This window comes from Bufo bufo, chromosome 3, assembly GCF_905171765.1.
Source record: "Bufo bufo chromosome 3, aBufBuf1.1, whole genome shotgun sequence".
NCBI classification, from domain to species: Eukaryota; Metazoa; Chordata; class Amphibia; order Anura; family Bufonidae; genus Bufo; species Bufo bufo.
The window spans coordinates 223,186,765-223,211,363 of NC_053391.1; the positions used below are offsets into that span (position 1 = coordinate 223,186,765).

Sequence of the window (24,599 nt, forward strand, 5' to 3'; positions counted from 1 at the left end):
AAAATTACTCTTACTGGTAATTTGGATTTTCCTTTAGCCTCCACAACGGCATGGATAAATTTCCCGCCCTAATTTTCTTGTTGTATTGATATTATTTTGTGTGGATGATATCCTTATCGTTCCTTTTTGTAAAGAGATTACTTCATTAAATTGTTGCATCTATTCTTGAGTTACTAAGTTATTAACTGGAGGGGGCGTTTTATGCACTGATCTAATGGTTTCCTGCCCCTGAAGGAGGCGGAGTAACCTCCCAGGTAATGCTGTTGTGGAGGCTAAAGGAAAATCCAATTATCGGTAAGATTAATTTTCATTTTTCTCCAGAATGAAGCAACAGATCACTAAGTGAAAAGTACCATTACACTCATTGAATTTCCCGGTGACAGACTCCCTCTAAGAGGGCAGTTTGGACATTATACGTTTTTTAAGAGGCATTCAGGTATAAATTTGTAAGGAGGTGTTTAGGGGACATTATTACTTTTTAGGCATTTTTTTTTTTTTTTTTTAGGGGACATTCAAGGAGATGACATTAATTTTTAAGGGCAGAAAGGGGGCATTGTTACTTTCTGGAGCGTATCAGCAAGATGGGAATATTGTGATTGAGAAATGGAGGACAAGGCTAATTTCACACTAGCGTTTCAGTTTTGTCCCCATTCATTGTCAATGGGGACAAAACTGAACTGAACAGAATGGAATGCTCCAAAATGCATTCCATTCCGTTTAGTTGGGTTCCCAGACCGGAGAGCAAACTACAACCTGTTGTAGTATGCTTTCCGTCCTAGGATGCTGAGCAAGACTGATCCGGCATAACCCCCAATGCAAGTTAATGGGGATACATCCATTTTCTCTTCCACAATAGAAAACGGATCCGTCCTCCATTGACTTTCAATGGAGTTCATGACGGCAATGTTAAAGATAATACAACCGAATCCATTCATAATGGATGCAGATGGTTGTATTATCAATAACTGAAGCGTTTTTGCTGAACCCTGCCGGATCCAGCAAAAAAGCTAGTGTGAAAGTAGCCTAATAGAAAAGTAAGGAGCCAAAGATGTCACTGTTGCACACTCTACAGACACAAGTCATGGATGGAAGAAATCATCATGGCTATCTGGGCTTGATAGAAAAGATGGGACAAAGAATGTGTCAACTGTAAGTCACTTAATTTTACCGTACTGCATTGACAGCCTGTAAAGTCCTTTTGTAACTATAATATCTACCACTGTGCGGTCAATATATAGTGATATTAATCTTTGGTGTTTTCATTCAGTAACAGTATGATGGTAATATTCAATCACTACATGATGGTAGTTATATAGTAGTATTATTGCCAATATTGGTCTCTGTATAGTGGCTTTTGTTCAGTAGCAGTCGCTATTTTGTGGTATAGGGTAGTGGTCATGTGGAGGGTTTGGTGCTTACTCAAGCCTTGAATATGTTTCGCCAACATTGTGCTTGTTTTTATTGTAGTAGTAAACCAAAAAAAGCTACATGAATAAAGTTAACATGAAATTCATAACGTGCAGTAAATGCTATAAACAAATGCTTAATTTTCCATTATAAAATATTTAAAATACATTAGATGTACTCCAAATGGCGTCAAAAAATAAATAAATAATCGGGTTCTCGGAAAACAAGGGATAAAAAAAAATATTTGTCATAAAGGTCAAAACTCACTGCGATGGTAATGGGTTACCGTAAAATGTATTGCTAGCTCTAGCTGAAATAATTATATATATTTTTTTTTACATGTTTGCACCATTGTTCAGCTTAAGTTACAATCCATGACTTTCATTTTCTCTGAGTAAAATATAACATCTATCTTCCTTCTTTCTGACAAATATTAATACAAATGTCAGAATTCCTGCGAGGGAAAACAGGCTTTTGCCTGACTCATTAAATTTAGCGCTAGACTTGGGAGCGATTTCTAGGGATGACAGGCAGGTCAGAAGGTCGTGGTGCGTACGGCTGTTGCTAGGCAACAAACCCCATTGTGGGAAAATGTTGACAGTTTTTCAAAACTACAAGAAGACAGGTGTCGAGATCCACTGAACGGTTTGTACAAATTACCTGCTTCCATTTAGCTAGTGAACCCACTGCAACACGCCAGGGTGGCTAAAACACTAGAGAAATAGGATTTTAGATGTGATTTTATAGATCCACTAAATTGGATAAATGTACAGGTGCTGTACAGACTTGAAACCCAATTTGCTGTTTCTTTGTACATGATGATTGTGTTAATTTACTTTTAGCTGCTTTTAAGATCAGTATATGTGAAGGCCTTTTGTCCACCGGTGATGTACATACCTGGCACCCTGATGTGCCTGCTCTCATTCAATTATTTTTGCTTGCTCAATATTTTATAAGAGGAAGACCTTAGGACCCATTCTGAGTCTAACAATAACTTTTGTACATATCGTGTGGTGCAACAAGAAAGCTTATTACAGCAGTGGATCAGTCTTAAATGGATTTTCCCGCCATTAACTGTCATATTCTTTATAAAGATGATACAAAATGAACAATGTTTGCCATTTATGAGGTTAAAAACGATCCAGTGTAAAACTACGACATTTACTACCATACTATGGCGCCACCTGGTGTTCAGAGTATAGCAATGTGCAAATGACTAGTGGACAGTCTGACTTTATTAGTCTTTTGCTGCCAGTGTCTGACTGCAGGGATAGACACACAAATGGTATTTGGACCTTCATAGCAAACTGCTAGCAATTCATTCATAAAGTCTGGAAGGAATAATAAAGGAATGATGCAACATAGTCCTAAGAATAGATACTCCAAAATGATGACCTGAAGAATGGAAGCGGTTGCTAAAGCAGACATGCCCAGAGAGGTTTCAGGTCTTCTTTAAAAAGCATCATCACATATGACAAACTGAGATTCTACAGTTCATGTTGGGGGACAGCAGTTCTGTTGCAATGATGACCCGTGCCCAGGGGTGCACCTAGCCTTTCTGCTGCCTGAAGAGAAAATTGAAATGCCCCCCTCCCCCACCAATCCCTATACCAAATTCTTAACCTAACCCCTTCCCTCCTAAGATTACATATATAACTACAAAACCTACAGGGTAATACAGCCCTCTTACCTGTTACATCCAGTGAATTCTCCTCTGATGTAGACTTTCTCTCTCATCTTCTCCATTCAGACCAGACCACCATAAAAAAATCACAACCATCTCTCGTCTCTGCAGTTTGACAAAAAGACATCTTAGTTTCCTACTTTTCCATCATCCTTCCACCTTCTGTACAAATCATACTACCACCCCAATACTGTGCCGCTGTGCTCCCCAATACTATACTGCAGAAAGAGATAAACCCCTGATAATACTAGTACCATGAAGATAGTGCCCTTCAATAATTATTGGCACACAGTGTCCTAAAATAACTGCACCCAGCAAAAAGTGTCCCTGACACCAATAGTGTAAACATAATGTACCCCAAAAAGAACTGTGCTAAGTAGTGATGAACGAGCATGCTCAGCCGAATACCTGTTCGGCTCGAGCATCGCTATGCTCGGCACATGGCGGTACTCGGCCGAGTACCACATGTGCTTGAGGAGCATGCTCGAGTCTCCGTCCCGCACTTTTAAACGTGCAGGTAAGTACTGCCATCACTGTAATGACAGTAGCCATGTTGGCATTACAGTGATTGGCTGGCCGGAACGTGTCATTGGGAGCTATATAGCACCTGATGACGCGGGTTTGGCTCATTGCGAGTCGGGGAGAGCTGCGCTCAGATAGTGTAGGGAGATTGTGATCCCAATATATTTAAGTGAATAACGTTTCAAAGACCCAAAAGTCCTTTTAAGGATTATTGTGTGTGTGGTGGCAGTAATTTAATCTTTTTTTTTTTTTTTTTAATACTTTTCGAAATGCCGATTCTTTTGCTATATAGAAGGTTTCTGCAGTGACTTGTGACATCTGTGCAGCAATACTTTCTGTGTGTCAGGGGCAGAGATAGAAAGAATATTAGTGAAAACAATAATTTTTTTCCCCCCATAATCCACAATTTTGCTGTCAACGGTGTAATCTGTGAATTGTGTCATCTGCGCTTCAATACCTTGTGTGGTTGTCAGGCCTAGATATAGGGATAAATATAAACGACATCAGAAAACAGTGTCTGTACCGCAGATTCCAATAATCTGGGCCTAAAATGGTGTCCATATTCTGTGTGTTTCTGTGACATATACTGTCCTGCACCTGAAAACGGTGTCTTTAGCGGACTGTAAGAAAATCTGCGCCACATCTAGTGACAAAACCATTAATATGAAGAAGGCGAGCACTAATGGACGGCAAAGTGGGCGTGATGCTGATGGCCCTGGGCACAATGAAACTGTGGCTGCTGCCAGTGCACCAGAAGAAAAAAAAAACATCCACCGTACCCAGCTTCATGTCCAACTTAGCTGGGCGGAGCAGGACAAAACTGTCCAAGTCGGACCAGTGCGAACAGTTGGTCGGTTGGATTGCTGAAGATAATGCTTCCAGTCGGTTAAGTACCACCCTCTCTTCCACCAAATCCACTCTCTGTAGCCAAGAGTCTGGTCAACCAAATCCTCTCTCTGATCATCCTTCCTCCCACCATGGACAGGCTTGCCAAACGAGTGATCCTACACTCTGATATTCCGAGGAGCTCTTTCCAGCGCCACTTTCCAGCGCCCTCGCGACCAGCACTCTTCAAGAGAAACCTGAGATATTGTGCCCTGATTCCCAACCTCTTGAGCCTTTACAGTCTCAAGAAGATGACTGTGGTGAACGGCAATCGTTCGTTCACAAAGTGGATGATGATGAGACACAGTTACCAATCACTGAGGTTGTGGTTAGGTCAAGTCAGGAGGATGAGCAGAGTCAGGAAGTGGAAGAGGAGGTGGTTGACTATGAGCTCACTGACCCAACATGGGAAGGTGAAAAGCTGAGTGAGGACAGCAGTACAGAGGGGGAGGGATCTGCAGCACCGCAACAGGCTGGAAGAGGCAGTGGGATTGCAAAAGGGAGAAGTCGGCCCACACCAAACAGGCCAGCAACCGTTACAGCGAGCACCCCTATGCGTAAATCTACCTTGCCAAGGGGTAGGTGTTCCGCAGTATGGCGCTTTTTTGAGGAAAGTGCAGACTACAAGAGTGGTAGTTTGCAACCTGTGCCATACCAAAATGAGCCGGGGCGTGAACACTAGCAACTTCATCACCACCAGCATGATCCGGCATAAGGCATCCAAGCATCCTAATAAGTGGGCCAAACACCTGGGTCTGCCTGTCACACCACTGCCTCCCCTTCCCCTGTGTTACACACTGCTGGCCAATCCCGTGTCGATTACGCAGGCCCGGATGCCCCTCGCCCTGCACCTGGACCTTCACATGAACCATCAGCAACAACATCCACTTCCCTGTCCCGGCGCAGCATCTAAATGTCTATAACAGTCATTTTAACGCAAGCGCAAATACCCACCCACAGGCCATAGCACTAAATGCGCAACTTTTGAAATTACTGGCCCTTGAAATGTTGCCATTTTAGGCTTGTGGACACTGAGGCCTTCCGCATCCTGATGTCGGCGGCCGTCCCTCGGTACGCAGTCCCCAGCCGCCACTATTTTTCACGGTGTGCCATGCCCGCCTTACACCAGCATGTACACCAGCAGTCCCAGAACATCACCCATGCCCTGACCAACGCAGTTACTGGGAAGGTCCACTTCACCACGGACACATGGAAAAGTGCTGGTGGTCAAATGGTGGACATTTCCCTGACCGCACACAGGGTGAATGTTGTGGAGGCCGGGAGTGAGTCATACCCTGGGATGGCACGGGTGCTACCCACGCCAAGGATTGCGGGCCCTACGTCCATCAGGGTCTCCGCCAGCAGCTATATTACTGGCTCCGACCCCCACTTCTCATCCGCCGCCTCCTCCTCCACTTCCACCTCCAGCAGCAGTCAGCCATCAGTCGCTAGCTGGAAGCAGTGTAGCACTGCTGTGGGTAAGCGTCAAGAGGCCGTGCTGAAGCTGATCTGCTTAGGGGACAAACTGCACACCGCCGCAGAGCTGTGGCTGGGTATAAGGGACCAGACCGAGCTGTGGCTCTCGCCACTCAACCTGCAACCAGGCATGGTTGTGTCTGACAATGGCCGTAACTTGCTGGCGGCTTTGGAGCTCGGCAACCTAACGCATATCCCATGCCTAGCTCACGTCTTAAACTTAGTGATTCAGCAGTTTATCAAAACCAACCCCAATTTGCCAGAGCTACTAGTGAAGGCGTGCCGCGTGTGTGCCCATTTCCGCAAGTCGTCCACAGCTTCAGCCAGTCTGTCAACGCTGCAGCAGCGCTTGCGATTTCCAGCTCACCGAGCGTTGTGCGACTTGAGCACGCGCTGGAACTCTACGTTCCACATGTTGGCCAGGCTTTGTGAGCAGCAGAGGGCAGTTGTGGAATACCAGCTGCAACATGGTCGTCGCCTTTCGAGTAAACTGCCATTATTCACAAGCGAGGAGTGGGCATTGATGTCAGACCTCTGTGAGGTTTTAAAAAAAGATGAATCCACACAGATGGTTAGTGGCAATAATGCTATTATCAGCGTAACCATCCCACTGCTGTGTCTACTCAAACGATTGCTGCTCTTAAGAGTCCTGTATTGTTATTTATCTTCACCACCTCTGCAGTAAGCAGGATTGTAATAATGCACACTGACGCTATAATTAGGGTTGCCACCTTTTCTTCAAGCCAAACCCGAACAGAAGGGAGGGAGGGCCCCCCTTCCAGGCCCCACCTCCAGCCACGCCCATGTCCCGCCTCAACCCATGGTCGCTGTCGCACCACGATCGTTACGCCCCTGATCCCGTCACTACAGAAAGAGTGCCCCATACCTCTTACATCCAGTGACGTCTCCTTTGATGTAGATGTTCTCTTTCCTCATCTTCTCCTTTCAGACCAGACTATCATTTTGTCGCCATTTTTCGTCTCTGCAGTTTTGACGACGACAACAACAACAAAAAAATAATCTTAGTTTACTACTTTTCCATCATCCTCCCATCTTCTGGACAAATCATCCTACTACCCCCAATACTGTGCCGCTGTGCTCCCCAATACTATACTGCAGAAACAGATGAACCCCCTGATAATACTAGTACCACACAGAGCCCCCCCATAAAAATACCACTTTGTGGCCTCAGTAGAAGCCCCCAAATAATGTGCCAGTAAGAAGTGCCCCCCATAGATGCCCCCCCATGTGTCAGTAAGAAGTGCCTCATTTCTCCCCCCCCCCAATATGTTCCAGTATAAGGTGCCTCATTCCCCCCCCCCAATATGTGCCAGTATAAAGGTGCCTCTTTCCACCCCTTCCCCCATATGTGCCAATTTCAGGTGCCTCTCCGCTATAAAAAAAAACAAAAAAAAACAAAACACTTTACCTCCAACGATGCGATGCAGGCCTCTTCCTGGCCTGTGTCCCGTAATTACGTCATTGCGCCGCCTGCACCGGCCTCTGATAGGCTGCGGGCCTTGTGCCTGCAGCCTATCAGAAGAACAGGGGAGGGAGACGCCTCTCCCTCCCCTGCCGCAGCACAGCCGTCTGTATCGATGTCTTGAGGACGGCGATACAGATGACTATGGAGATGAGCGCTTCCACAATTGAAGCGCTCATCTCCCTGTGCCCAGCCGCCGCCGCCATCATTCACAGCTGATCCTGTGCCCGGGTCTGAGAAAGGCTTGTACCCGGGCACAGGATTGCAAACCCGGACTGTCCGGGTCATTCCCGTACGGGTGGCAACCCTAGCTATAATATGCAATGACTGGGTCAGGTGTAAATGATAGTTAATAGTTTTTGTTTGTGACTCCAATTGCAGCGTGCGCAGGGTACAGTCTCAGGGCCCTTTAAGGTGTTAGTGGCAACGGTGTCTCCTACCTGGGTACGGCTGGACTCCTGGATCCTGGCTCACATGCAATAAAATGAGTGTTGCTAGTAGGAGAAATTGAGGAACTTGGTAGCAATGAATGAGATCCAGACTTGGAATATAATTCAAACTGGTCTTTACTGGATGCAGCATTAATCCACACGAGATACAGCAATAGTCTTTGGTCCCAGCAGGTATTGGCAATGTATGGCAGGAATCTGTCCTCTGCTTCTATCATGTGCCTGGAGCTCTCTTGCAGGATAAGTTGTCTGCTTGTGGCTCTGTAATATGGCAGGAATCTATATCTTCTGCTCTGTCTATCTTCTGCTGTGTATGGGACTGACTAGCTGAGGAGGAATTTGGCTTCTCCTGGTCTCTGGACGGTATTCAGTTATGCTCACAGGGTATGGTTCTTCCTGGAGTTCTGGAGGTGGCTGCTTGCTTTCTACCAGCTGAGGCTGAAGGCTCAGGCTGGGAATGATTATCTTTTGTCTCAGCCGAGACGAGATCCTGGTCTGGGATCCCTAGAACTGGGAGCTCCTACCAGCACAGCCTTCCCCTAGCCTGGGTGGCTGGCACACTAACTCTAACTTCCTTTCCTCCCCATGGGCGAGCCCACTCTGCTCAAAGAGGGGAGAGCTAAACTGGAATAAACTATTCCAGTCTAGATATGCAAAACTGAACTAAGTTCCTGGTAAAATTGCTGCCACCTGCTGGTGAACATGAAAATTACAGCAAATACATGTACAAGGCTTAGAAAATGCACATTTGTGAGAATGTGATGTTAAATTACACAGGATGACCATGCAGACACACCTAACAGGTTGTAGTGGGGTAAAAGGGTTTCGTAACATAACTCTGGGATGTTACACCTCCACGAGTCGGGAGTGGGTAATTGACGTGCACCTGCTGCCTTCCTTGGATGTTTCTGCTTTAATAACTTGACCCACCCTCTCTGGGTGGTTCGCAATTATGAAAAAAAAGTGTCTGTTATTGCCTTCCCAATCGGAGGACAGATGCTGAAATCGTTCTCAAGCTTCCTCTCCGGCATCGAACCCTGATTTCCCCGTTACCCGTGATCACCATGGTAGGCGCAGAAAAGAACATCGAAAGCTGAACATCGAGACGCCTCTCCCCTGCCCCGCCACAGCTTGTCTGTATCACTGCATCCAGACCTCGTCCCCATGGTGTTCCCGATGCATTTCAGTGGTGTTTGTCACTTTCTGACCTTTTTCCAATGGACCAGGCACCCTCCCCTTTTCAGAGCAGGGGGTGCCTGGTTGTCTCCCATTGACTTCCATGATACTCGGGTTCTCGGCTGAACACCCGAATACTTTGGTGCTCGATCATCACTAGTGCTAAGCTGATACTATGCCAGGGTGCCTCCATGGTAATAGTGCTACCAAAAGTCCCACCAATAGTAATAATTCTCTGCTAGAGCACACATGGTAGTAATAGTGCTCCTACAGGTCCCCCAGTAGTAATAAAGCCCACCATAATGCTCCCCAATAGTAATAATTCTCCTTATAATATGACAGTAGAAAAATGAGCGCCATTACAAAAATGCCCCTAATAATGTGCACTAGTAAAAATGCTCCTGTTCTGTGTGCCACTACAAAAAATACCCACTATTAGTGCCCCCAGTTGAGCTAATGTTCCTCATAGTGCCCCCATAATGTGTGCCAGTATAAAATACTGCTATATAATGCCCCCGAAGTGCTCCTCTCTCCTTCCCCATAGTGCCGCCATAATGTGCCAGTATAGAATAACCCTTCTTAGTGCCTTCAGTAGATGCTCCCATAGTGCTCCTCTCCCCCTTTCCCATAGTGCCTCCATAATGTGACCGTATTAAATAATCCTTTCTTAATGCCCTCAATTGATGCCCCAATACAGTGCTACTGTCCTCACTTCCCCATAATGTGCCAGTAAAAAGTGCCCCTAGATGCCCCCATAGTGCTCCTGCATAGTGCCAAATAAAAACCAAAAAACAAAACACATACTTACTTCCATGCGGCTGTTAGCGATGAAGGCCTCTTCTGGCCTGTGTCCCGCACTGTGTGCTGCCTGGCTCAGGCGGCGCGATGATAATGACGTTTTTGTGCCGCCTGCCTCTGATAGGCTGCAGGCACTAGGCGTGAACCTTATCAGAGGGGACAGATGTGCACCCTTCAAAGTAGTAAATACTCACCTGGTTCCTCTGAGGATCACAGCTCAGCCGCTAGCGTTCCCCAGCAGCATAATGTCACACTTAACGCTGCTGATTCCACCTCTCCTCCTGCCCCGCCACAGCTTGTCTGTATCACTGCCCTGCCTGTGCCCGCCGCTGCCTGTTCCTTCAGGCATGTATAGGAGCCATGTTACTTGCCCTGCTCCACTTGCTCCAACTCACTAGCAGCAGATAAAGCCACCAGCCTCCCATGTGCTACCTGTCTTGGCAAAGGTCTCCTGGCCTGTTTCTAGGGTACATTCCTCCAACTCTTAGGCTGGGTTCAGACCTGAGCGTATTTGATATGCGTGTCTAACGCGTTTTTATGTGCGTTTTTATGTGCGTTTTTTGCAATAGTAAACGCGCGTTTGACGCGCGTTTGTGTGATTGACTGCAGTGTTCTATGGCCACAAACGCGCGTCAAAACGCCCCAAAGAAGCTCAAGAACTTGTTTGAGCGTAGGGCGTTTTTCAGCGCGTTCAAACGCGCTGTAAAACGCTCAAGTGAGAACCAGGGCCATAGGGAAGCATTGGTTTTCATGTGTTGAGCGTTTTACAGCGCGTTTGAATGCGCTGTAAAACGCTCAAGTGTGAACCCAGCCTTAGGCCCCTTTCAAACAAGCGAGTGTTCCGCGCGGGTGCAATGCGTGACACGATTCAACCTATTCATTTCAATGTGTCTGTACATGAGCGTTTTTTTCCCCGCATCAGTTCTGCGTTGCGTGAAAAACGCAGCATGTTCTATATTCTGCGTTTTTCACGCAGCCCTGGCCCCATAGAAGTGAATGAGGTTTCAGTAAAAAACGCATTGCATCCGGAATCAAGTGCAGATGCAGTGCGTTTTTCACTGATTGTTGCTAGGAGATGTTGTTTGTAAACCTTCCGTTTTTTGCAATGCGGGAAAAACGCATCAAAACGCACTGCACCCGCGCGGAAAGAACTGAACCCAATTGCAGACAAAACTGACTGAACTTGCATTTAAAATGGTGCGAGTTTCACTGAACGTATCCGGAGCTAATCCGTTACGCTCGTGTGAAAGAGGCCTTAAAGGGCCAGAGTGTGCACCCTAGTTTTCTCCAGCCAATGGCTGGCTACTTGTGTGTATTTAAAAGGGTTTTGGCACAAGTACTATGGTATTTGATTATGCTGAGGTAGTATTTTGTGCTGCACTGTACTATGTGGTTCTGCTGGGGCGGTGTTTTGTTCTGCACTACAGTATTGCAGGCCCTGCCTACTTGTGTTGCCCTGCCTTCTGTCAGTTTGCACCCGCCTACAACATGGGGCTACTGTTAGTTTTTTGTTTTTCCTAAGTTCCCAATACACTTATGTTTGGCACAGTGGTTCCACACACACACACTGCCCATTACAAGTTTTGCGGTATGTCACTGATCTAACCCTGGCTGACCTTGGAGCAGAGCAAGCACAGTGTGATCAGACCCTGCCCCCTCTGTCTATGCAAATGTGTTTTTACACTAAGCTACACCTCTAACTCCACGCAATGCTTACTTATACATGCCCAGTCCCCTTACTGCCCCGAGACAGTAATTATGCCCCCTTAGTGCCCCGACACAGTTGTGCCCCCTTAGTGCCTCCACACAATAGGTATGCCCAATTTGTGCATCCACAAAGTAGGTATGCTTCCACACATTAGCTATGACTCCTTAGTCCCTCCACACAGTAGCTATGCCATCTTTGTGCGCCATACAGTAGTTATGCCCCCTTACTGCCTCCACAATGTAGAATGGACTCTTAGTGCCCCCACATAGTAGTGCTGCCCTATAGTAGTGAATAATAAAATAAAATAAAAAGTGATACTCTCCTAACCCCATTCCTCCGATTTAAATGGAGAACATCATGCTCTCCCAAGTACCGGGTGCAATGCTGTGACGTCATCATGCCATGACCTGAGCAGGAGAAAACTGTCTGATTCCCCAGCTTTTCACAGCTCCGCAGGCTCAATGACATCACTGCATCGCACCTGCTGCTGGGGAGAGCACCAGCATGGGAATAGTAGAGCAGGGACCGACTGCTCCCTGCTTTACCACTGCATTCAACTGTATCGGCATCCCCGGACGTAAATACAGTTGAAATTGGGACATAACTCAGCCATCTTGGGACAGCTGTCAAAATCTGAGACAGATTGGAGGTATGGATATACACAAGAGCCTTTGAATTATTCTTTAACAGCCTATGGGTAGGTTCACACCTCCGTTTTACTCCGGACTACCAGAGTTCACTAGATCTGGCCTAGCCGGATACTGGCACTCACTGCCAGACTCCATTTACTATAATAGGATCTGGTCACTTTCCAGCATGAGTGCCGGGTTTCGGCCTGACAAAGACCATTGCATGCAACCAATCAGCTTGTGCATTGACCTAGCATGCAGCGATCACATACTAATCGATAGGACCAGAGCAGGAGGCTTACTGATCTGTATACACAATGCTCATTGAGTGCTCTTTGTACAGTGTTGAAGAAGGCAGGGAGAACAGGGGTGGACTGGCCATAGACCATACAGAAAAATTTCCCAGGGGGCAACTCGGACCCCCCTCATGGCCACCAGCCAGGTACATACAGATCTGATGCTCTAGGCATTAATTAATGTCTGAGCATCAGGCACATATGCACCTGGCCAGCGGACACCTGCATCTATAGGACACAGAGACAGCTGATTGTAATGGTGAACCAGAAAGCTGTCCGCTCCCCGCTTCATCATTCAGCTCAGCAGCCCGATGTACTGTCACACATCGCGCTGCTGGTCTGTGTAGGAGGAGAGGTGGAATCAGCAGCGTTAAGTGTGACATTATGCTGCTGGGGAACGCTAGCGGCTGAGCTGTGATCATCAGAGGAACCAGGTGAGTATTTACTACTTTGAAGGGTGCACATCTGGGCGTAGCTACTGTGAAAGGGGCACATATCTTGCATAACCATAGCTGTCCCGAAAATACGTGGGGCTGACACAAACAGTGACTACAAATAGTTATTTCTGGGCGGGTCTGGGGCATTCCCAGGGGTGGGGCTTATATGCCCCAATTTTACCAACTCAAATGTTGGTAAGTATGCAATACTATTGTGAAGGGGGCACATGTGGGCATTACTACTATGAAGGGGGCACAGTGGTGGCAGAAAGGGGGAATAATTACTATGTGGGGGCATTAAGGAGACTGGGTGTGTATAGTGACGCTTTGGGCAGAGTGAGGGGCATGGCACCACACACATTGTCCTCTTTGCAATTTTCAAAATTTGGGCGGTATGCTGTACATAGACAAAGCATGTAGTCAATCCTCTTGCCCACACCCTTCCTTACAGTTCCCCCTGTGCTGTCACTAGTTCTTCTCTCACCTCCATACTGCAGCCATCCTATGCTCCTGCTACTAACTATGCAGATATATAATGCACGCAGCACATTTTTCTGCCTGACTACAGATATCTAATGACCCCCAGTGATGGACTATGATATGGGGGCACATGGCCACCTAACCTGCCACACACTAATCCTGCACAGATGACACATGTAGTCATTAAAAGGAAATGAAACGGCAGAACAGCACTGCTAAATTGTAGTCCTCCACAGCTGCAATATCCCCGGTTACCATGAGGTGGTGCTGTGGCTCTGAGGGAAGTCTGGTAGACTGGAACATAGATGCCCCCTCAACCTCTATAGTTTTTAATCTCCTCCTCCCTGATTTAGTGCTGCTGCCTTGCCATCTGAAGAGCTTCACCCACCATTAAGTGCAGTGCAGGCACCCCAGTAACAGAGCACCATGCACAGTCCAAGTCAGCTGGGAGAGGTAAACTCACTAGCCATGAGTGGACAGGTGTGTATTCTGGAGACCTGCTCAAGGATTCATAGTGGGTCAGAAAAGTCTGTGCACAATCTGCTGTGTCTTTACATGTGGAGCCAGTAGCAGATCTGCAGATCGCCAGTACAGCCAGCAGTCAGTGCTGTAAGGGATGCTACTGGCTCCGCATGCTCAGACTGCTCCAGCAGTAGACCGCTGAGGACAGGGATTGGCTCCAACAGTCACATGACCTATACCGAGACGTCACCGCTGCAGGACAAACAGACCAGCTCTGGAGAAAGGGGTGGGTATAAGGCTACTTTCACACTCGCGTTTTGTGCGGATTCGTCATGGACGGATCCGTTCAGGTAATACAATTTGTATGGATCCGTTTGTATTATCTTTAAAGGGCTTCTACCACCAGAAATACTGTTATGTAGCTGACTGATATAGCGATGCGCTAATGTCAGCACTACATAACAGTATGTTTCTAACATTAGTCACTGCAGCCGTTTTTGTAAAAAAAAAAAGCACTTTTATTATATGCTAATGAGCCTCTAGGTGCTATGTGGGCGTAAAATCAGCACCTAGAGGCTCCGTCCACTCACCCATTATCCCGCCCAGGTCCCCTATTCTGCCCGCCCCGCTCCTCCTATTCTGCCTGCCCCGCTCCTCTTGATTAATGCCACGGTCCACCGCATCATTGATGAAATCCCGCACCTGCACCGTTCACTTCTGTCTTCGGCGCAGTGAGTGAAGGCCGCTCTCCTGATGCCGGCTTCCTCACTGTGACGTAGTCGGCGCAGGCGCAGTGAGGAATCCGGCACCAGGAGTGCATCATTCACTCACTGCGTCTGCGCTGAAGACGGAAGTGAACGGCGCAGGCGCGGGATTTCGTCAACGATGCGGTGGACCATGCCAGAGGACCTGGGGGGGATAATGGGTGAGTGGACGGAGCCTCTAGGTGCTGATTTTACGCCCACATAGCACCTAGAGGCTCATTAGCATATAATAAGTGCTTTTTTAACAAAAACGGCTGCAGGGACTAACGTTAGAAACATACTGTTATGTAGTGCTGACATTGGCGCATCGCTATATCAGTCAGCTACATAACTGTATTTCTGGTGGTAGAAGCCCTTTAACATAGCTAAGACGGATCCATCTTGAACACCATTGAAAGTCAATGGAGGACGGATCCGTTTTCTATTGTGCTAGATTGTGTCAGTGAAACGAATCTGACTTGCATTGTGTGCCAGGACGGATCCGTTTGGCTCAGTTTCATTAGACGGACACCAAAACACTGCAGAGTTTTGGTGTCTGCCTCCAAAGTGGAATGGAGATTGTACTGATGCATTCTGAGCGGATCCTTTTCCATTCAGAATGCATTAGAATGCAAACTGATCCGTTTTGGACCGCTTGTAAGAGCCCTGAACGGATCTCGCAAACGGAAAGCCAAAACACCAGTGCGAAAGTAGCCTTAGATGTTGTTTTTTTTTATATATATATATATATATATATATATATATATATATATATATATATAATATTAGTTGTCCGGGTTCAGAGCTGAACCCGGACATACCTCCATTTTCATCCCGGCAGCCCCCTGACAAGAGCATTGGAGAAGTTCATGCTCCGATGTTCTCCTTTGCCCTTCGCTAAATCGCTCAGGGCAAGGGCATTTTTTGGAGATCCGGTTACGTACCGGGCTCTCCGTGGGGCTGCCAGGAAGCCCGGTGATGTCACTGGCACTGATGGGCAGGATTTAGCGCTCTGATGCTAGCCTCAGGGGGGGCTGCCTGGGTGAAAATAAGGGTATGTCCGGGTTCAGCTCTGAACCCGGACAACCCCTTTAAAGGGTTTCTGTCATGAGAAATAACATTATTTAGCTAACTGACTAGCGATGTACTAATGTCAGCACTACATAACGGTGTGCTTTATAACTCCCTGCCTGCTGCCGTTCTCTTAAAATATAGACTTTTAAAATATGCTAATGAGCCTCTAGGTGCTATTAGGGCGTTGCTTCAGCACCTAGAGGCTCGGTCTACAGACCCTTTGGCACACAGAGGTCCAGTTGATTGACTGCCGAGTTCTCCTCTTCGTCCAGTAAATCCTGTGCCTGCACTGTCCTGTTTAGTATTCTGCGCAGGCGCATTGAGTGAAGGACTTACTCCTGCTGCCAGCCTCACTCACTGCGCAGGCGCTGTCCCGTTTAGTATTTGGCGCAGTGAGTGAAGGAAGCGCTTCGAGCCGCAATACACAGGCACTGTTCCGTGTGCATTCCGCATCACAAATGCGGACCCATTCACTTCAATGGGTCCGCAAATCCTGGGATGCGGAATGGAACCCTACGGAAGCACTACGGAGTGCTTCCGTGGGGTTTCATCCCATACTTCCATTCCGCAAAAAGATAGGACATGTTCTATCTTTTTACGGAGCGGCCGGATCCGCTGTGACTGCCCCACGGTGGGTGTTCGTGCATTGCGGGCAGCGGTCCTTCACTGGTGCCCCCTCCCCCCAATTAAATTTTTTTTTTTTTTTTTTTAAAGACTTTTGGACTGATGACTCTTCTGGATAGGTCATCAGCATCTGATCGGTGGGGGTCTGACATCCGGGGCCCCTGCTGATCAGCTCGCAGTAGCGCCGCAGCCTTCTCTGTGCACACCAAGCACAGCGCTGTACATTGTATAGGCTGTGCCTAGGCCATGTGACCAATGAATGTGATGTGACACTGCCTAGGCTAGGCCACAGTGCTACTGGCGATGCCTTCTCAAACCGCTGATCGTGGGGGTCCCGGGTTTCAGATGCCCCACCAATCAGATACTGATGACCTGTCCAGAGGATATGTTATCAGTAAAAGTCTCAGAAAACCCCTTTAATCTGTTCTTTGTCTGAAGTTACGAGAGTCTGTGTCCAGCACTTAGGCTGGTTTCACACGGGCGTTGCGGGAAAAGATGCGGGTGCGTTGCGGGAACATGAACCCGGACTTCTTCACAGAAGTTCGGGTTTGGGATAGGTGTTCTGTAGATTTTATTATTTTCCCTTTATAACATGGTTATAAGGGAAATAATGGCATTCTGAATACAGGTGGCTTAGTAAAATAGTGATTGAGGGGTTAAAAAAAATAAAATAAAGTTTAACTCTCCTTAATCCACTTGTTTGCGCAGCCCGGCTTCTCTTCTCTTCTTCTTCTTTGAGGAAAAGGACCTATGGTGATGTCACTGCGCTCATCACATGGTCCGTCACATGATCCATCGCGGTGACGTCACCACAGGTTCTTTTCCTCCTGGACAGCAAAGAAGAAGACAGAAGAGAAGCCGGGCTGCGCGAACAAGTGGATGAGGTGAGTTAAATACATTATTTATTTTTTTAACCCCTCCAGCCCTATTGTACTATGCAATCTGTATTAAGAATGCTATTATTTTCCCTTATAACCATGTTATAAGGGAAAATAATAATGATCGGGTCTCCATCCCGATAGTCTCCTAGCAAACGTGCGTGAAAATCGCACCGCATCCGCACTTGCTTGCGGATGCTTGTGATTTTCACGCAGCCCCATTCATTTCTATGGGGTCTGCATTGCGTGAAAAACGCACAATATAGAGCATGCTGCGATTTTCACGCAGCGCACAAGTGATGCGTGAAAATGACTGCTCATGTGCACAGCCCCGTAGAAATAAATGGGTCCAGATTCAGTGCGGGTGCAATGCATTCACCTCACGCATTGCACTCGCGCGGAAATCTCGCTCGTGTGAAAGAGGCCTTAGGGTACTTTCACACTTGCGGCAGAGTATTCTGGCAGGCAGTTCCGTCGCTCCGGCAATCCGGACGCAAACGGAAGCATTTGTGAGACAGATCCGGATGCGGATCCGTCTCACAAATGCATTGCAATACCGGATCCGTCATTCCGGTTGTCATCCGGAAAACCGGATCCGGTATTTATTTTTTTCACATATTTTTAAAGGTCTGCGCATGCAAAAATCCTGAACACTTGCCGGAATGCCAGATCCGTATTTTCTCCGGCCAAAAAAACGTAACCGGGACTGAACTGATGCATGCTGAACGGATTGCTCTCCATTGAGAATGCTTTAGGATAAAACTGATCAGTTTTTTTCCGGTATTGAGCCCCGAGGACGGAACTCAATACCGGAAAACAAAAACGCTAGTGTGAAAGTACCCTTACTAAAACTAACAGCAGGTCTGTCTTGTTGTCCAATCACAGCACAGCTTTCATTTTTCCAGAAGCAATTTAGGAAATGTGAGCTGAGCTCTGATTGCTCGCTGTTAGACAAGTTTGGTGAATGAGGCCCAAAGTCTGATAACAGCACGTAGGAAACCTTTAAAGCACAAGAAATTTCCCTATGCGTTTCGAGCAGAATAGCAGTTTTTTTTTTTTTTTTTTTGTTTTTGTTTTTCCTTATTTACAAGTAATTGCGCTACTCTATTTCTGTGATTCCACTCACATTCTGGATGGAGCAGCCAGTGGGACTGAGTGAGACGAAAAGGATTCGTGGGACACCCGCAACCCCCTTCCCATTCTAGAGATGGGTGCCAGTCACGTTTAGGGCATTTCCCGGGGATGAAAATGCATATTTAACCCCTTAATTCTTCTCAGTATTCCCACCTCCTTTTTTTGTTGCTGAAACAAAAATAACTAGGGGCTCTTGAATGGAGACTGTGTGGCCTCATCCCTGTCCACATCACTTTTACGAACTGCTTAAGACCCCTGTACTCCATAGATCGCCTTAGGCCTCATTCACGCGTTCGTGTCCGTGCTCAAATCCGTGAGCAGGTGGTCAGTGATGCATCCGTGAAGCTGTCCGTAAAGAAACCGTGTTGGGTCCGTGTGTGCGTTTTTTGCTGTCCGTGTTGCATTTGTGTTTCACTGACACTGAACAGCTGAAAAATAATTTTCAAAGCATCTTTTCTTAATGATCCGTGAAATACGGATGCAACACGGATGGCATCTGTGGTTTTCACTGACCCATACACTATAATGGACGTGATGGATCCATGAACACGGACAAAATAGCGCATGCATCTGTGCTAAAAACACTGATCCACGGACCGTGCTAAAACACTGATGTGTGAATACACACATTAAAGAGAACCTTTCACTACTCTACAAACTAAAAACTAACTATATCAGTGGGCAGTGCACTTACTAGTATGTCTGGGCGCCGCTCTGTTTGCCCGGTATAGGCTCCGGTGTCTGCGCTCCCTCTGACTGATTTCTTGTATGAGGCGTGTCTTGTTGCAGCCAGGCTATGAGCTGTGCGCTGCGATTGGCCAGCGCTGCAGCAAGGGACACGCCTCATACAAGAAATCACTCCAGTACAGCAGAGGGAGCGCAGACACCGGAGCCTATACCAGGCGAACGGAGCGGCGCCCAGACATACTAGTAAGTGCAGGGGGACCCCTGGGCGCCGCTCTGCCCACTGATATAGTTAGTTTTTAGTTTGTAGAGTAGTGAAAGGTCCTCTTTAAGGCCTCTGTTTACGGGCCGTTTTTTGTGTTCCGTATACGGAACCATTCATTTCAATGGTTCAGCAAAAAAAAAAAACGGAATGTACTCCGTATGCATTCCGTTTACGTTTTTTCCGTTCCGTTGAAAGATGGAACATGTCCTATTATTGCCCGCAAATCACGTTCCATGGCTCCATTCAAGTCAATGGGTCCGCAAAAAAAACGGAACACATACGGAATGTACTCCGTATGTCTTCCGTATCGTTTTGTTTTTGCGGAACCATGTGATTACTGTATATGCCATACGGAAAAACGCAACGGAAACAGACTGGAAACAAAAAACGGAACAACGGATCCATAAAAAACGGACTGCAAAACACTGAAAAAGCCATACGGTCGTGTTCAGGAGGCCTCAGGGTGCATTCACACGACCATAAGTGTTTTGCGGTCCGCAAAACTCGGATACCGGCCGTACCGGCCGCTATATAGAGAATGCCTATTCTTGTCCACAACCGTGGACAAGAATAGGACATGCTCTATCTTTTTTGCGGGGCCACGGAACGGAACAACGGATGCGGACCGTACACGGTGTGCTGTCTGCATCTTTTGCGGCCCCATTGAAATGAATGGGTCCGCAATTTGCGGAACGGATGCGGATTCATTTATACGGTCGTGTGAATGCACCCTAAAATGAATGGGGACGTGTGCTGTCCGGGGAGAATACGTACAGCACACGTCCGTGAAACACTGACGTCTGCATGAGGCTTTACATAGAGGTGGCACAGAAGTTGTGCCAGTGTGATCAACTGCAGGAGCCAGGCTGTAGTTGGCCAGGATGTATAGAACGCCAAAACTTTACATCCCACCTGCTGAAAAGGGATGCTGGCAGAAATGGGTATGGTTAACAGAAAAAAAGCACAAAAATGGCAGCATTGCTGCATCCCCCACCCAAAAAAATTATATAAAATAAATTATGCACCCCTATTATAAACTACGTCTCACAAAATAACAGCTACTCTGACTTAAAATAAATGGAAAAAAAAAATAATAATAATAAATATATATAATATATACACTGCTCAAAAAAATAAAGGGAACACAAAAATAACACATCCTAGATCTGAATTAATTAAATATTCTTCTGAAATACTTTGTTCTTTACATAGTTGAATGTGCTGACAACAAAATCACACAAAAATAAAAAAATGGAAATCAAATTTTTCAACCCATGGAGGTCTGGATTTGGAGTCACACTCAAAGTTAAAGTGGAAAAACACACTACAGGCTGATCCAACTTTGATGTAATGTCCTTTAAAACAAGTCAAAATGAGGCTCAGTAGTGTGTGTGGCCTCCACGTGCCTGTATGACCTCCCTACAACACCTGTGCATGCTCCTGATGAGGTGGCGGACGGTCTCCTGAGGGATCTCCTCCCAGACCTGGACTAAAGCATCTGCCAACTCCTGGACAGTCTGTGGTGCAACGTGACGGTGGATAGAGCGAGACATGATGTCCCAGATGTGCTCAATTGGATTCAGGTCTGGGGAACGGGCGGGCCAGTCCATAGCATCAATGCCTTCGTCTTGCAGGAACTGCTGACACACACCAGCCACATAAGGTCTAGCATTGTCTTGCATTAGGAGGAACCCAGGGCCAATCGCACCAGCATATGGTCTCACAAGGGGTCTGAGGATCTAATCTCGGTACCTAATTGCAGTCAGGCTACCTCTGGCGAGCACATGGAGGGCTGTGCGGCCCTCCAAAGAAATGCCACCCCACACCATTACTGACCCAATGCCAAACCGGTCATGCTGGAGGATGTTGCAGGCAGCAGAACGTTCTCCACGGCGTCTCCAGACTCTGTCACGTCTGTCACATGTGCTCAGTTTGAACCTGCTTTCATCTGTGAAGAGCAGTGGCGCCAGTGGAGAATTTGCCAATCTTGGTGTTCTCTGGCAAATGCCAAACTTCCTGCACGGTGTTGGGCTGTAAGCACAACCCCCACCTGTGGACGTCGGGCCCTCATATCACCCTCATGGAGTCTGTTTCTGACCGTTTGAGCAGACACATGCACATTTGTGGCCTGCTGGAGGTCATTTTGCAGGACTCTGGCAGTGTTCCTCCTTGCACAAAGGCGGAGGTAGCGGTCCTGCTGCTGGGTTGTTGCCCTCCTACGGCCTCCTCCACGTCTCCTGATGTACTGGCCTGTCTCCTGGTAGCGCCTCCATGCTCTGGACACTACGCTGACAGACACAGCAAACCTTCTTGCCACAGCTCGCATTGATGTGCCATCCTGGATAAGCTGCACTACCTGAGCCACTTGTGTGGGTTGTAGACTCATGCTACCACTAGAGTGAAAGCACCGCCAGCATTCAAAAGTGACCAAAACATCAGCCAGGAAGCATAGGAACTGAGAAGTGGTCTGTTGTCACCACCTGCAGAACCACTCCTTTATTGGGGGTGTCTTGCTAATTGTCTATAGTTTCCACCTGTTGTCTATCCCATTTGCACAACAGCATGTGAAATTGATTGTCACTCAGTGTTGCTTCCTAAGTGGACAGTTTGATTTCACAGAAGTGTGATTGACTTGGAGTTACATTGTGTTGTTTAAGTGTTCCCTTTATTTTTTTGAGCTTGTGTATAGAGCTGAGGACATGGGTTGCTAGATGGCTGCTAGCACATCCACAATACCCAGGCCCCATAGCTCTGTGTGCTTTTATTGTGTAAAAAAAACTGATTTGATACATATGCAAATTAACCTGAGATGAGTCCTGTCCTGGAGATGAGTCAGAGACAGGACTCATCTCAGGTTAATTTGCATATGTATCAAATCAGGTTTTTTTACACAATAAAAGCACACAGAGCTATGGGGACTGGGTATTGGGGATGTGTTAGCGGCCATCTAGCAACCCTTGTCCTCAGCTCTATACACAAAATCCCGGTGACAGGTTCCCTTTAAGGAGTGAGTTTTCAAAAAAATCTTTTGATATGCCATCGACCAATGGTCAGCAACCTTCGGCACTCCAGCTGTTGTGAAACTACAATTCCCAGCATGCTCTATTCACTTCTATCAGACGTCTGAGAAGAATCAAGGAATTATGCATGCTGGGAGTTGTAGTTTCACAACAGCTGGAGTGCCAGAGGTTGCCTAACCCTGCCATAGAGACATCAAAAGTTTTGGGGTCTGAGTCCTAGAGTGAGGAGAGAGAAGTGCTTGTATGTCGTGCTCTCTCACCTGGCTGCAGGAGATGGGCTCAATAGAAGCCTAGGAGACAGCGCGGTATGAGAGTACTTCTCTGTCCTCATTCTAGTGATCGATGGGGGTCTGAGCACTCTGACCCCATCCGATCAAAACTTTTTATGTCTCTATGAAATATCGAAAGTTTGTTTTTTAGCCCATTGGTGACATTTGATGTACATGTACATCATAATGCAGGAAGGGTTGTATGGAGTGGTAAGTGCCAACTGCTTGCTGTGATCGGGAGGGCTTAAAGAGGACCTTTCACTTGTTAAAACAATGTGAACTAAGTATGCTGCCATGTAGAGCGGCGCCCGGGGATCTCACTGCACTTACTATTATCCCCGGGCGCCGCTCCGTTCTCCCGTTATGCCCTCCGGTACCTTTGCTTCTTAAGTTATAGTAGGCGGGTCTTCTCTTGTCCTGTGGGCGTCTCCTTCTCCTAGGCTGCAGCGCTGGCCAATCTCTGTATAAAGTCCTTTTCTCTGTACAAAGCAGAGATGCTCTACTAGCAGAATCTCGATTTTCTCTCTGCTTAGTCAGACAGGATACTGATAGGCTCCTTATCTCTGCTCTCAGACTTTATAAACACTCATCAAAGCTCAATCCTAGGGTCCATTCACACGTCCATAAGTGCGGAACGGACCCGGACCATTCATACGGACGTCTGAATGGAGCCTTATCTTACTGATAAGAATGTGGCTTGAATAAGTGATTATGACCTCTTAGTAGTTTAGAGATGAGGGTTATTAGGTGACCGGCACAGAGTGAAAGTAGCATTCACACAGCTTGAAAACCGGTTAACCCTTTGTGACAGAACGGCTTAATATTTTTAAGAAAGACCAAATGAAACAATGATTTTTATCCCCAAATGAGTAAAATGCAATCATTAAAAAAATTGCCCCCGATTGTGTACATTTAATGGTGTCCAGTGACATTTGGGGCAGATATACTGACAGTCTGTGCACCGGAAATACAAACGTACACCAGCTTTGAGCTGGAATACATTTGTAATGCCATTTACACCAGTAAATTATAGTAAATCTGTTAGGCCATCTGAGGCTATGCCCCTCCTCTGCCCACTTTTGAAAAGTGGTGAGAGATGTGAAAAGTTGCAAATATGGTATGTACCACAATTTACAGCTTTTTTACACCACAATAGTGTCGGAAAATAATTGATAAATGCCCCAGTAATGAACTAGAAGTTTTTCATAACCGGTATGTTACGTAAGGCTACCATAAGAAAATAACCGTAGCATAGGGGCAGTACGTCTTTCCATGCCAATGTGCAAGACAAGTTGTTTCAAGTAAAATTTGATGTTTCCTAGGTGTTGCCTGCTTTTATTAGACAGACGGTGTAGCAACAAAAGGGTTACGATTCAGCCCCTCCCGTACAGGAGCATTCATCTTTATTGCGCTACTTAGCATGTATTGCAGGCTCCAACCGATTCCCTGCTAACACAGTTCCTATTTCCTTTCTCAGCTTCTGCCTGTTTGGGACCACGAGGAAAAGAGCAGTGACAAGATGGACTTAAAAAGCTTGAGTGACAGTGAGCTAAAGGAACAGCTGAAGAAACATGGGGTCAACCCGGGACCCATCTTACGTATGCATATCATATTTTGCTGAACTGCCATGAGTTAGGGAGTGTCAGAGCAGTGCACAGGAAGTCGGGCTATACGCAATGACTACTCGGCATGAGGGAAAATCCTGCCCTGTAGATCATAGACGATAACGGAGCATGGATCCATTATATTGATTGAGGCTTTCTAGTCACATAGGTGTAATAGCATTGGTTAGAGATGAGCTGTACCTCATGGTAATTTTGTAGAACAGGGTAGAATAAAAACATATATAGCTATAATTCATATATTGTATGTGTACAGAGAGAGGTCTGAATCTAACGTAATAAAATATACATAAAAGAAGCCGCATGCCTTGATGCGGTATTCTGCAATAATTGCAATGCAGTGCAGGTTTATAAATAAAGACCTAACATTTAAAATCTGTTCCTGTTAGGCGAG

General features: G+C 46.7%; 1 protein-coding gene across 2 annotated transcripts in view; it reads left to right on the forward strand.

The window, feature by feature from the left end:
- The window catches only part of LEMD1 (LEM domain containing 1), an 81,632-nt gene that overhangs the window by 10,876 nt on the left and 46,157 nt on the right, over nt 1–24,599 (forward strand). For both annotated transcript variants that reach the window (XM_040423974.1, XM_040423976.1), the window contains exon 2: nt 24,061–24,181. In XM_040423974.1, coding sequence (XP_040279908.1) covers nt 24,061–24,181 — 121 coding nt within the window. The remainder of the gene's footprint in view (nt 1–24,060; nt 24,182–24,599) is intronic.